Here is a 14,461-nt window from a genome sequence, read left to right as displayed (position 1 = left end):
ATGGAGCTACCACCTGTTACCCCAGTCATTCATCACCATAGCACCATGATCCTGGGCCAATGAGCTACCCTGTATTCACTAGCATTTTTTCTGTCCAAATTCCCCCTTCAATTTGCCTTCATATAGCACTATGACTATATGGTATAAAGTGTTAAATCCCTTTACCTAATCTCAGTGCTACAAGTCTTCACCTGTGTTCTTTATACATAAACTCTGGCAGCTGACCCAGGGCTTATACGTTTTGTGACCAGGGGTCACACCAGCAGCTGGGACTCTTTAAGAGAATCCCTCTTCCCCCACCCCTCTGCCTGCCTGCTCTGGGGTCTACAGGCAGACACAGAGAGGACTCCAAACTCTGAGAGCAGCAGAATGCCCTGAATGGAGGAACAGCTGTTGCTCAGACTACAGGACCATGTAAAGAGCAGTGTTCTGCAATTCAGCATAGCCAATTGTGATGATAGTAAAGTCTAAAAACAAGTGGCTGTGTGTGCTACAGTTTATTATTGTGTCATTACACTGCAGGCTATACTGTGACTATTATTGTGTGTAAGTGCTTGTGGGCCAGTATTTATCACACGTTTGTTGTGTATGACAGCATCCTTTATGAGAATCGAGGTCAAACCCTCAGGCCCTCAGGCCTCATGCAACCATGTGACTGGTGCAGCTTCCACCTGACCTTGGATGAGACTGTCTCTTTATACATCTATCTAGTGTGTGTGTGTGTGTGTGTGTGTGTGTGTGTGTGTGTGTGTGTGTGTGTGTGTGTGTGTGTGTGTGTGTGTGTGTGTGTGTGTGTGTGTGTGTGTGTGTGTGTGTGTGTGTGTGTGTGTGTGTGTGTGTGTGTGTGTGGTGTGCTTATAAATGAGTGATGGTATGACATCCTCAGCCCAGAGAAAGTGAGGAGCATCATTAGCCTGTGGATTTATGATACAGACAGTTTGATAGGGCGAACTGTGGGCGGAATTGGAGAGAGAGCACACAGGGAGAGGAGAGACAGATGGGAGACTTCACTGATCCAGCTCTGCTCTCACCACACTGAATCAAAGAGCAGTGCCAGCCTATTTAAATCCTCCCAACCCCTACTCCGGCCTCGCCTGGCTACAGTCTGTGTGTGTGTGTGAAAGAGAGAGAGAGGTGCTGAAGAGCATGTGTGTGAGTATGTGTGAGTCCCAGTGAATGAGGATAAGTGGAAGAGGTCCTGTCTTCAATGGGGGACCACATGAGAGAACGAACGCATGAATTCCTGTACGGAAGTAGTAGACATTGGAATGTGTGTAGACAGTGTAAAAACAAACTGTAGTAAGTGGGTTCAGTGTAGGGGGTGTTTAAATGGCTGTGATGTTCTCACCCAGTGTTAGACTCTCTCTTTCATGGTTAAACATTACCCCCTACTGCATTCTTCTGGAACTGACACCGACCAGAGACAGACAGAAAGGTTCTATTCAGTCTTATTGTGGTAATGACCACGTACGTCATAAATCACAGACAGAGACCCATGATGGTCCTCCTGATTTCACTCAGCTGATCCTCTGCTCTCGGCCCTGGATACACACACTGAATGGGCCTCTGTGTGACCGGCTCAGATCCTAAACAGAATTATAGACACAAGGTCTATGATAAAACTGCTGCTAATGGATCTAGTCAATCAGGAGCAGTTAAAACATGTACATTTAACACACACACACACACTCACACACACACACACACTCACACACACACACACACACACACACACACACACACACACACACACACACACACACACACACACACACACACACACACACACACACACACACACACACACACACAACAAGGCTATGCTATGAGATAAAACAGTCACACAATAACTCATATGCTGAACACCCACACATTCCATGTATAACTCAGCCACTGTAATCACTCCTTCCTCGCTCCTCCTTTATCCCTCTGTCGTTTGTGATTTCCTTAAAAGGCCTGAATCAGTGAGGCAGGCCAGCAAGCCAAGGAAAGAGAGGGAGGGAGTTAGGGGGAGTTACCCTGGACTGTTTTCCTGGACTGAGTTGCATTCATTGTGTGAATGTGTTGCAATGCTGCTATGTGTAACTACACCTCCACACACTTTCTGCCTAAACACACAGAGAGAACTCTAAAGAGTCGTCTCTCTGTGAATACTACCACTGCTCTCCTCTCATATGGTCAGAACTTTCTCTGAATAGAGGTCACGTGTTCCACTCTATTGATCCCACAGCAGTCGAGCATGACACAAGAGCGTCCTCTACTGGTCACTAACAGGAACTGCAGCGCTGACCCTCCCTTGTCAAATGCTGCTCTGTACACGTTGTACTGCCAACAGTTAATAATTCACGGAACAGAACAGTAAACATCATTGTGAAGACCAAACTGTGTTGCAATATTTTTGTAAGTGTGAATGGAGGAATCAGTTAACTACTGAAAAGTGAAACACACTGATTTCTGAAAAGAGTTCATCAAAGTTACAACAGCAACGGTGAAAACGGTCTAAACCAATAAGCTTTTTTGTACTTTGTAATATAAAGTGGACACAATAACTGGGAAGATACAACGACAGCATATACGTTGTTATTCTTATCCACTGTGTGTGAGTGACTATGCGTATGAGTCAGCAGATATGAATGCTTATTCTTCATAATCAAAGTTTAGCCTGTTCTTCAACAAATCTGTGCAGTCCAGTCCCTTTAAACGTTAAATCCCCTCACAATAACAGTGTATGTGGGCGCTTGGCGTGGGGGGGGGGGGGGGGGTGTTTGTCTTTATGAGGTGGAGGGTGTCATGTTTACAGGTCACTATGGTACTGGTTGCTAGGGGTAACTGCACAAAGGAAAGGGAGGGGTGGGGGCTGACTCACTGAAAGGCCTCTTGTCATCCTGTTTTCAAGAGAAAGGCAGGAAGAAAATGGAGGCAGCTGGGAATCAGGAAATGTCTGCCTCACTGGCAGATGGCCGGGTGAGGCCAGGGAGAGGGGGGCGCGCAAGGAGGGCGGGGTCCTGACAGGAAATGGGAGGGCTAGGCGGGAGGGGAGGGATTAGGGGCGGGGTTTAGGTGCTGCTCACTTGCGCACATCTGGTGTCTGTTTTATGCAACTGCAGGCTGAAATCCTTTAAAATGAACTGTTTAAACTTTAAAGTTAGAAATATTCATGTTAAGATAAAAATAAAAATAAGTAAGTCTTCTCTAAAAATAGATCTGGTTTGTAGGCAAAACGTATTGACTTTCATATGTATGTGGACTTCTAGTTAGGACATAGGGAAAAAAAGAGATTCAGCTATAGGCCTATACATACATTTAGGAATTGTGGTTTAGTATTCGGTATTTATTAGGATCCCTAATTAGCTGCTGCGATGCAGCGGCTACTCTTCCTGGGGTCCGAACAGGAAACAACACAACAAATGAAATACATAACATACATAAATATACATACATAGCACTACATTTCCATTAGAATTTAGCCATTCAGCAGACACTCCCATCTAGACAGACCCACGGCTAGTGCATTCAACTCAAGATAGCCAGGCGAGACAACCAAATATCAGTCGTATCCCAACCACGTATTACATAAATGATACAATACATAACACAATGCAAAACAATACAAAATGCATCACAGTCCCCATCCTGCCGTTAGGTGTTCTTTTATCTGTTTTTTGAATCTGGTTTGATAGTGCAAAAGTGAAATTGAACGATGTTATGTTTGTTGTGAGAGGCTATATCAACTAATATTGCACATTGTCTATAAACTTAAAACTTGCTATTAGAAAAAAAAGGAAAACTAAATATCCTTACTGACATCAATGCATAGCAAATACAGTACCAGCCAAAAGTTTGAACACACCTACTTATCAAGGGGTTTTCTTTATTTTTACTATTTTCTAAATTGTAGATAATAGTGAAGACATCAAAACTATGAAATAACACATATGGAATCAAGTAGTAACCAAAAAAGTGTTTAACAAATGTAAATGTATTTTATATTTGAGATTCTTCAAAGTAGCCACCCTTTGCCTTGATGACAGCTTTCCTTACTCTTGGCATTCTCTCAACCAGCTTCATGAGGTAGTCACCTGGAATGCATTTCAATTAACAGGTCTGCCTTGTTAAAAGTTAATTTGTGGAATTTCTGAGCCAATCTGTTGTGTTGTGACAAGATAGGGGTGGTATACAGAAGATAGCCCTATTTGGTATAAGACCAAGTCCATATTATGGCAAGAACAGCTCAAATAAGCAAAGAGAAACGACAGACCGTCATTACTTTAAGACATGACGGTAAGTCAATGCGGAAAATTTCAAGAACTTTTCATGTTTATACAAGTGCAGTCGCAAAAACCATCAAGCTCTATGATGGAACTGGCTCTCATGAGGACCGCCACAGGAAAGGAAGACCCAGAGTTAACTGCACCTCAGATTGCAGCCCAAATAAATGCTTCACAGAGTTCAAGTAAAAGACACATCTCAACATCAACTGTTCAGAGGAGATTGCGTGAATAAGGCATTCATGGTCGAATTGCTTCAAAGAAACCACTACTAAAGGACACCAATATGAAGAAGAGACTTGCTTGGGCCAATAAACACGAGCAATGGACATTAGACTGGTGGAAATCTGTCCTTTGGTATGATGAGCCTAAATTTGACATTTTTGGTTCCAACCACCGTGTCTTTCTGAGACGCAGAGTAGGTGAACGGACGATCTCTGCATGTGTGGTTCCCACCATGATGCATGGAGGAGGAGGTGTGTTAGTGTGGGGGTGCTTTGCTGGTGACACTGTCAGTGATTTATTATACACTTAACCAGCATGGCTACCATAGCATTCTGCAGCGATACGCCATTTCATCTGGTTTGCGCTTAGTGGGACTGTCATTTGCTTTTGACTTTTCAACAGGACAATGACACAAAACATACCTCCAGGCTGTGTAAGGGCTATTTGACCAAGAAGGAGAGTGATGGAGTCCTGCATCAGATAATCTGGCCTCTACAATCACCTGACCTCAACCCAATTGAGATGTTTTGCGATGAGTTGGAGGAAAAGGAAAATGTAGGAACTTCCTCAAGACTGTTGGAAAAGCATTCTAGGTGAAGCTGGTTGAGAGAATGCCAAAGCTGTCATCAAGGCAAAGGATGGCTACTTTCAAGAATCTCAAATATAAAATATATTTAGATTTGTTTAACACTTTTTTGGTTACTACATAATTGCATATGTGTTATTTCATAGTTTTGATGTCTTTGCTATTATTCTACAATGTAGAATATAGTAAAAATAAAGAAAAACCCTTGAATGAGTAGGTGTGTCCAAACTTTTGACTGGTACTGTATATGTGTTAACATGGTGAAGTATAGGCCTATACGTAATACCTTATTTCTAAAATAAAATAGTTATTTAAAAAGTCTAAAACATGCATTAAACCAGACTGGGTAGGCCAATATTACAGTACATTGTTTATTGTACTTGTAAATATTTTCTAACTGTAACGTTTAAAAACATTCTATATGATTCTATTTAACTTCACTTGGCTAAAAATACCCCAAATACATATAACCTGAAATGGTTGGATCATTTTCATCCATCAAACCATTCACATAATAGGTCTGTGTTGACTGAATCCATCCCCTATGATCAAAGAACACACAACGAACTGTGGGAATCTACTACCCCCAACTGGTCAAAGTGAATATTGCAGCATGTGTTGTTGAAAAGTGTGTGTGTGTGTGTGTGTGTGTGTGTGTGTGTGTGTGTGTGTGTGTGTGTGTGTGTGTGTGTGTGTGTGTGTGTGTGTGTGTGTGTGTGTGTGTGTGTGTGTGTGTGTGTGTGATATATATTTATATGTAAATCATCAAACATCCTGTAGTTTGCAGGGAGTTGCATAAAAACGACATCTCCCTCCTCCAGCTGTAGTATGACGGTATTGGATGCATACCTAAACTGCCCATGGTTACCCCACTCCCCTGTATGAATTATCTGTTGTTCATTCTTGAACAGTGTTAGGCCCATAACAGTGGAATGGAGATATGCACCAATAGTGAAGCCGAAGTAGTAGGCCCCTCTCACCGGTGCTGTGAAGACACCTGGATGAGAAGAAAGTCATGGAGGGATCAGTGCAGACCTCAGTCAATACTTGTGCTGCTTTACATGGCTAGACCATATAAACCCTCTTCTACTGATTGCACAAAACAACATATTCAACTTGAACATGTAACACCATTGGGACACCATCGTCAAAGGCTCTATTAATATTCGACAAGTTCATTTCAAACCATAACGTATTTGGGTAATATTTGGTTGAGACGTTGATCAATGAGATTCCAACCTATTTTCACCCACTCAAAAAGACAGCTAGAAGTTTGTTGAATTCCCAATGTGTAACTATGCTTTCAACCATCTAAAAGAACAACCAAATTCCAATGGGAATACAATATACACTGCTCAAAAAAATAAAGGGAACACTAAAATAACACATCCTAGATCTGAATGAATGAAATAATCTTATTAAATACTTTTTTCTTTACATAGTTGAATGTGCTGACAACAAAATCACACAAAAATAATCAATGGAAATCCAATTTATCAACCCATGGAGGTCTGGATTTGGAGTCACACTCAAAATTAAAGTGGAAAACCACACTACAGGCTGATCCAACTTTGATGTAATGTCCTTAAAACAAGTCAAAATGAGGCCCAGTAGTGTGTGTGGCCTCCACGTGCCTGTATGACCTCCCTACAACGCCTGGGCATGCTCCTGATGAGGTGGCGGATGGTCTCCTGAGGGATCTCCTCCCAGACCTGGACTAAAGCATCCGCCAACTCCTGGACAGTCTGTGGTGCAACGTGGTGTTGGTGGATGGAGCGAGACATGATGTCCCAGATGTGCTCAATTGGATTCAGGTCTGGGGAACGGGCGGGCCAGTCCATAGCATCAATGCCCTCCTCTTGCAGGAACTGCTGACACACTCCAACCACATGAGGTCTAGCATTGTCTTTTATTAGGAGGAACCCAGGGCCAACCGCACCAGCATATGGTCTCACAAGGGGTCTGAGGGTCTCATCTCGGTACCTAATGGCAGTCAGGCTACCTCTGGCGAGCACATGGAGGGCTGTGCGGCCCCCCAAAGAAATGCCACCCCACACCATGACTGACCCACCGCCAAACCGGTCATGCTGGAGGATGTTGCAGGCAGCAGAACATTCTCCACGGCGTCTCCAGACTCTGTCACGTCTGTCACATGTGCTCAGTGTGAACCTGCTTTCATCTGTGAAGAGCACAGGGCGCCAGTGGCGAATTTGCCAATCTTGGTGTTCTCTGGCAAATGCCAAACGTCCTGCACGGTGTTGGGCTGTAAGCACAACCCCCACCTGTGGACGTCGGGCCCTCATACCACCCTCATGGAGTCTGTTTCTGACCGTTTGAGCAGACACATGCACATTTGTGGCCTGCTGGAGGTCATTTTGCAGGGCTCTGGCAGTGCTCCTCCTGCTCCTCCTTGCACAAAGGCGGAGGTAGCGGTCCTGCTGCTGGGTTGTTGCCCTCCTACGGCCTCCTCCACGTCTCCTGATGTACTGGCCTGTCTCCAGGTAACGCCTCCATGCTCTGGACACTACGCTGACAGACACAGCAAACCTTCTTGCCACAGCTTGCATTGATGTGCCATCCTGGATGAGCTGCACTACCTGAGCCACTTGTGTGGGTTGTAGACTCCGTCTCATGCTACCACTAGAGTGAAAGCACCGCCAGCATTCAAAAGTGACCAAAACATCAGCCAGGAAGCATAGGAACTGAGAAGTGGTCTGTGGTCACCACCTGCAGAACCACTCCTTTATTGGGGGTGTCTTGCTAATTTCCTATAATTTCCACCTGTTGTCTATTCTATTTGCACAACAGCATGTGAAATTTATTGTCAATCAGTGTTGCTTCCTAAGTGGACAGTTTGATTTCACAGAAGTGTGATTGACTTGGAGTTACATTGTGTTGTTTAAGTGTTCCCTTTATTTTTTTTGAGCAGTGTATATATATATATATATATATATATATACAGTATCTCACAAAAGTGAGTACACCCCTCACATTTTTGTAAATATTTGAGTATATCTTTTCATGTGACAACACTGAAGAAATGACACTTTGCTACAATGTAAAGTAGTGAGTGTACAGCTTGTTTAACAGTGTAAATTTGCTGTCCCCTCAAAATAACTCAACACACAGCCATTAATGTCTAAACCGCTGGCAACAAAAGTGAGTACACCCCTAAGTGAAAACATCCAAATGAAAATCATATGTTTATTTTTAGTTGAACCCTGGGTTGAATTGAAACAATAGCTGTTGATGATTTTGCGAATGCTCTAAAGGCCTAAATAGTATCATTGATGATTTATGACTTATAAGGTATGTTTACATTTAATTTGCTCTGTTAAACCTACTCTTTGGAATTACTTTAATAGCAACAGTGAATATGTTTTGTTATTAGTAAGAGTTCTCTCAATAATCATTCTCACGATAAAGAAAACCCTGGATGGGAGACCAAATGAATAGCTGTAAATCAACTCTCCAGGAAGTGTTGCCCGGCCTATTATTCGTTTTTTTTCTTGGATATAACATTGAAGAGCTGACGTTGTTTTAAAGGTAAAGGTAAAAATGTAACATATTTTATACAAGGTTTGTCTATGTTGAAAATTGGTTACCATGATGTAAGGGCTGTCTTCAGGAATGGACCAAAATGCAGCGGAGTTAGTATTCATCTTTCAATTTAATTAGAAAGAACACTATACAAAACAAAAACAAGGAAACTGACAGCCAATAGTCCTGTCGGGTGCAACCACACTAAACAAGAAACAATTACCCACACCCCCCAGTGACAAACAACTCCTACATATGTGACTCCCAATCAGGAACAACGATTCCCAGCTGTTCCTGATCAGGAGTCACAAGACACACACCAGACTGCCACGTCCTGACCCCCAAACTACTACACCAGCTCCATCTGCTGGTCAGGACGTGACAGTACCCCCCCCCCTCAAGGTGCAGACCCCAGAATGCACCTAACCACAACAACAAAAAACCACCAACAAACAAAATCCCCAACAAAACCCTAAAACAGTAACCCTAAACAATAAGGGAGGGAAGGGAGGGTGGCTGCCGTCAACGACGGCACTGTGCTACACCCTCCCTCCCCAACCCACCTATCCTGGAGGCGGCTCAGGCTCTGGCCGTTCCAGGCAGTCGGGGCAGTCTGGCAGCTCGGGACAGTCTGGGCAGTCTGGCAACTCGGGACAGTCTGGGCAGTCTGGCAACTCGGGGCAGTCTGGGCAGTCTGGCAACTCGGGGCAGTCTGGCAGCTCCGGCAGTTCGGGGCAGTCTGGCAGCTCCGGCAGTTCGGGGCAGTCTGGCAGCTCCGGCAGTTCGGGGCAGTCTGGCCGCTCCGGCAGTTCGGGGCAGTCTGGCCACTCCGGCAGTTCGGGGCAGTCTGGCCACTCCGGCAGTTCGGGGCAGTCTGGCCACTCCGGCAGTTCGGGGCAGTCTGGCCACTCCGGCAGTTCGGGGCAGTCTGGCCACTCCGGCAGTTCGGGGCAGTCTGGCCACTCCGGCAGTTCGGGGCAGTCTGGCCACTCCGGCAGTTCGGGGCAGTCTGGCCACTCCGGCAGTTCGGGGCAGTCTGGCCACTCCGGCAGTTCGGGGCAGTCTGGCCACTCCGGCAGTTCAGGGCAGTCTGGCCACTCCGGCAGTTCAGGGCAGTCTGGCCACTCCGGCAGTTCAGGGCAGTCTGGCCACTCCGGCAGTTCAGGGCAGTCTGGCCACTCCGGCAGTTCAGCGCAGTCTGGCCACTCCGGCAGTTCAGCGCAGTCTGGCCACTCCGGCAGTTCAGCGCAGTCTGGCCACTCCGGCAGTTCAGCGCAGTCTGACCTCTCTGGCGACTGTTGACTGGCGGGCAGCTCTGGCGACTGTTGACTGGCGGGCAGCTCTGGCGACTGTTGACTGGCGGGCAGCTCTGACGACTGTTGACTGGCGGGCAGCTCTGATGACGACTGTTGACTGGCGGGCAGCTCTGATGACGAATGTTGACTGGCGGGCAGCTCTGATGACGACTGTTGACTGGCGGGCAGCTCTGATGACGACTGTTGACTGGCGGGCAGCTCTGATGACGACTGTTGACTGGCGGGCAGCTCTGATGACGACTGTTGACTGGCGGGCAGCTCTGATGACGACTGTTGACTGGCGGGCAGCTCTGATGACGACTGTTGACTGGCGAGGCTGGGTTGACACACTAGACTCCTGGTGCGTGGTGCTGGTGCTGGGCGTACCAGATTGCGAACACGCACCTCCATGCTAGTGCGGGGAGCTGGCCTGGGGCTCCATTCTTGCCCCGCAAAACTCCCCTTGTGCCCCCCCCTAAAAATTTCTTGGGGGTGCCTCCCGGTTTCCCTTACCTCGCCAGCCTTCTTCCGCTGCTTGGTCCTTTGTTGGTGGGTAATTCTGTAAGGGCTGTCTTCAGGAATGGACCAAAATGCAGCGGAGTTAGTATTCATCTTTCAATTTAATTAGAAAGAACACTATACAAAACAAAAACAAGGAAACTGACAGCCAATAGTCCTGTCAGGTGCAACCACACTAAACAAGAAACAATTACCCACACCCCCCAGTGACAAACAACTCCTACATATGTGACTCCCAATCAGGAACAACGATTCCCAGCTGTTCCTGATCAGGAGTCACAAGACACACACCAGACTGCCACGTCCTGACCCCCAAACTACTACACCAGCTCCATCTGCTGGTCAGGACGTGACACATGATAACATAATTTGTGGCTGAAATGTCACCCTCAAAACAGCAGTTTACTTTGATGACTTTTTGCAAATCCAATGTATTTTGGATGGGGCCACAGTGTCTCCTGACCCCTCCTGTCTCAGCCTCCAGTATTTATGCTGCAGTAGTTTATGTGTCGGGGGGCTAGGGTCAGTCTGTCACATCTGGAGTATTTCTCTTGTCTTTTCCGGTGTCCTGTGTGAATTTAAATATGCTCTCTCTAATTCTCTCTTTCTCTTTCTCTCTCTTGGAGGACCTGAGCCCTAGGACCATGCCTCAGGACTACCTGGCTTGATGACTCCTTGCTGTCCCCAGTTCACCTGGCCGTGCTGCTGCTCCAGTTCCAACTGTTCTGCCTGCAGCTATGGAACCCTGAGCTGTTCACCGGAAGTGCTACCTGTCCCAGACCTGTTGTCCCAGACCTGCTGGAACCCTGACCTATTCACCGGACGTGCTACCTGTCCCAGACCTGCTGTTTTCAACTCTCTAGAGACAGCAGGAGTGGTAGAGATACTCTCAAAGATCGGCTATGAAAAAGCCAACTGACACTTACTCTTGTGTTAATGACCTGTTGCACCCTCGACAACTACTATGATTATTATTATTTGACAATGCTGGTCATTTATGAACATTTGAACATCTAGGCCATGTGCTGTTATAATCTCCACCCGGCACGGCCAGAAGAGGACTGGCCACCCCTCATAGCCTGGTTCCTCTCTAGGTTTCTTCCTAGGTTTTGGCCTTTCTAGGGAGTTTTTCCTAGCCACCGTGCTTCTACACCTGCAATGCTTGCTGTTTGGGGTTTTAGGCTGGGTTTCTGTACAGCACTTTGTGATATCAGATGATGTAAGAAGGGCTATATAAATACATTTGATTTGATTTGATTTTAAACATAGATTCCACGTCACAATACATTGGCAAATTACGTTGAAACAACGCTGATTCAACCAGTTTGTGCCCAGTGGGTGATGTCAAAAATGATCTGCCTTCACTCGTTATTCAGGCTCTTTAAACTTTAGATGCATATATATTTAAGTACATGGTCTACACTAAGCAAAGACAGTACAGTACCTGTAGCTTGGTTGTAGTGGTTGCCAGTGTTTGAGAATATATTCTGGAAGACCACGGTGGTGGCAGTGTGGAATGGCCCATGCTGTCCAGTTTTTCCAAAAGAGGTTGAAAATGCGACCTTAGGTCTCTCTATCAATGGAGGTGAATACAACGATATATATATGTAGATTATTCACTTTTTCACACTCACAAATGGAAGGGAAGAAAGTAATCAGTCACATTACATATTATTACAAAGTACCATAATTCCATATCTGTTTTACCTGCATTCTCCTTCTGTAGTCTCTCAACCTCACTCTCAGCGGATGTTACTCTGCTCACTATGGCTGGAGTTACAGAAATTACACACAAATTTGCAACGGGCGAAAACATTATATTCTTGATCATTACCAACATAATGACAAGATAATAAGGTACTTATATTCTGCCTGGTTTCTATGGCTACATTTACAATAGTTATTGTCATGACCATAATAACTAAAGAAACTGACATTCAACTGTACATTTTACCTGCATGTCTGTCTTCATTGCCTCAAGTTGTCCTTCAGAACTCATCAGCCTGGACTCCATGACTAAAACAAAATACAATTATTTTCATGTCAACAATGGAAATTCATCAGAGTATAACTTACTCAGTCAACTGGTAGTGGGCAAACTGGACATAGTATTCTGTTATCACCTGAGATCTCTGTTTTTAGCCCCTCCATCTGGTTCTTAGTATCTCGTAGTTCAGCCATGGTGCGGCTCAGCTCTGCTCTCTGCAGCACCACCATGTCTCTCAGATCTCTCAGCTCAGACCAGATGTCAGGTTGGAGTGCTGTCTTTTTGCCCGAGGATGCGTCTTCACTTAGAAAGCTCTCAGGTGCTCCTAACTGACAGAGCAGCAACACCAGTGGAACTAGTAAACCTTTCATTGGGAAAATATTCTCAGAGCTAGTTCAGTTTATAGTATACTCTAAACATCAGTCATCTTCTTTAAAAACACGTCTTGGTTAACCACTACATGATTTCATAAATGTGCTGGGTTGGAGGAGTATGAACCACCCACTAAGCATTTGACGTCAGGCTACGTTTTTAGGACGTCTTGTTTTTGCGGTCAGGAGTGTTCTTGATTTCAGCGTCCACTGACGTTGATTTTTGGTCTGGTCTGGACCAAATCTAAACCAATCCTAGACGTCCACCGACGTCCGGTCCAGACCGGCCTATATTTGGCCCAAACATAGACGCTGAGATTTGGTCCAGTCCAGTCCAGCCTTGATTTAGCCCAAACATCTATAATTGGTTCAGATTTGGTGTTTCAGAAGTTTGGACAGCTCAGTACAGTAGAGCACAGCAGAGTAAAGTACATTAGAGTACACAGTAGTGTAAAAAAAAGTATAGTATAGTACAGTACAGTAAAGTAGAGTACAGCACAATACAGTAGAGCACACTAGACTATGGTAAAGTAAATAAAAGCAACGTATAGTGTACTGTGTTGTACCCTACTTTAGTCTAATGTACTCTACTGAACTAAACTGTACTGTACAGACGACGGTTAAGTAAATATAAGCAACGTATAGTGTACTGTGTTGTACCCTACTTTAGTCTAATGTACTCTACTGAACTAAACTGTACTGTACTCCACAGAATTCAACTATACTGTACTGTACTTCACTGTACTCTATTGTACTCTACTCTAATGAATTCAATTCTACTGTACTGTACCATAATGTAATGTACTCTACTGAATAACACTACTGTCTTGTACCGTACCATACCATACCGTATTGTACTGCACTGTATTGTACTGCTGTGCTCTGCTGTACTAAACTGTGCCGTACTGTACTGTGATGTTCAAACTTTTGAAACATAGACTAGACGTCTATGATTGGTTCAAATTTGGTTCTGGTCCCCACCGACCAAATGTGTACTTGTTTGGGGGCAGAGGACCTCATTAGAATAATACCCAGCATGCTTTGCAAGTATTTGTTTTACATTTACATTTTGATCATTCAGCAGACGCTCTTATCCAGAGTGACTTACAGTCAGTGCATTCAACTAAGGTAGACAAACAACAACATATCAAAGTCATGGACGTCTTTACTGCAATAAGAAAAAATACATCTGTAACTGTTACTCAGAATGTTATGGTAGTTGAAGTGGTCTGTTGGTTTATTCTATATGTTGGATTACTTTGAACGTCATCACTGGCAGTGTTAAAGCTGTTGAAAAGCTAACATAAGTGCATGTGATAGATGGGAGCAATAATACATATTTTGCTGCAATCTTCAGTTGACTCCTCTTTCCCATTAAGAGGTGTGAAACAAATATTATTGTGATATAATACTTGTTTACATGAGAATGTAAAGCAGTTCAAATTTGGCCAAAGAATCATTGACCGAAGAGACATTTTTACATTTCGGTCATTTAGCAGAGACACTCTTATCCAGAGCGACTTACAGGAGCCTTGCTCAAGGGCACATTGACATATTTTTCACCTCGGCTCTGGGATTTGAACCAGCAACATTTTGGTTACTGGCCCCACACTCTTAAGCGCTAGGCTACCTGCCGCCCTCTAGGTTAGGAGTAGTGAGTACATAGAGGC

At 44.8% G+C, this 14,461-nt stretch overlaps 1 protein-coding gene across 1 annotated transcript; it reads right to left on the bottom strand.

Moving 5' to 3' along the window:
* Positions 1-254: 254 nt before the first annotated feature.
* On the bottom strand, positions 255-13,757 carry LOC106603222 (uncharacterized). The gene is made up of 6 exons (XM_082973808.1): positions 12,557-13,757; positions 12,388-12,449; positions 12,141-12,203; positions 11,878-12,006; positions 9,634-10,486; positions 255-402 (listed from the first exon to the last, which is right to left on the bottom strand). Exons 5-6 carry the CDS (start codon positions 10,323-10,325, stop codon positions 255-257), a joined length of 840 nt encoding a protein of 279 aa, XP_082829934.1. The 5' UTR covers positions 10,326-10,486; positions 11,878-12,006; positions 12,141-12,203; positions 12,388-12,449; positions 12,557-13,757.
* Between the last annotated feature and the right edge of the window lie 704 nt (positions 13,758-14,461).

The sequence above is a fragment of the Salmo salar genome, chromosome 04, assembly GCF_965601325.2.
Source record: "Salmo salar chromosome 04, fSalSal1, whole genome shotgun sequence".
NCBI classification, from domain to species: domain Eukaryota; kingdom Metazoa; phylum Chordata; class Actinopteri; order Salmoniformes; family Salmonidae; genus Salmo; species Salmo salar.
This window is presented reverse-complemented; position numbering and strand designations above follow the sequence as displayed.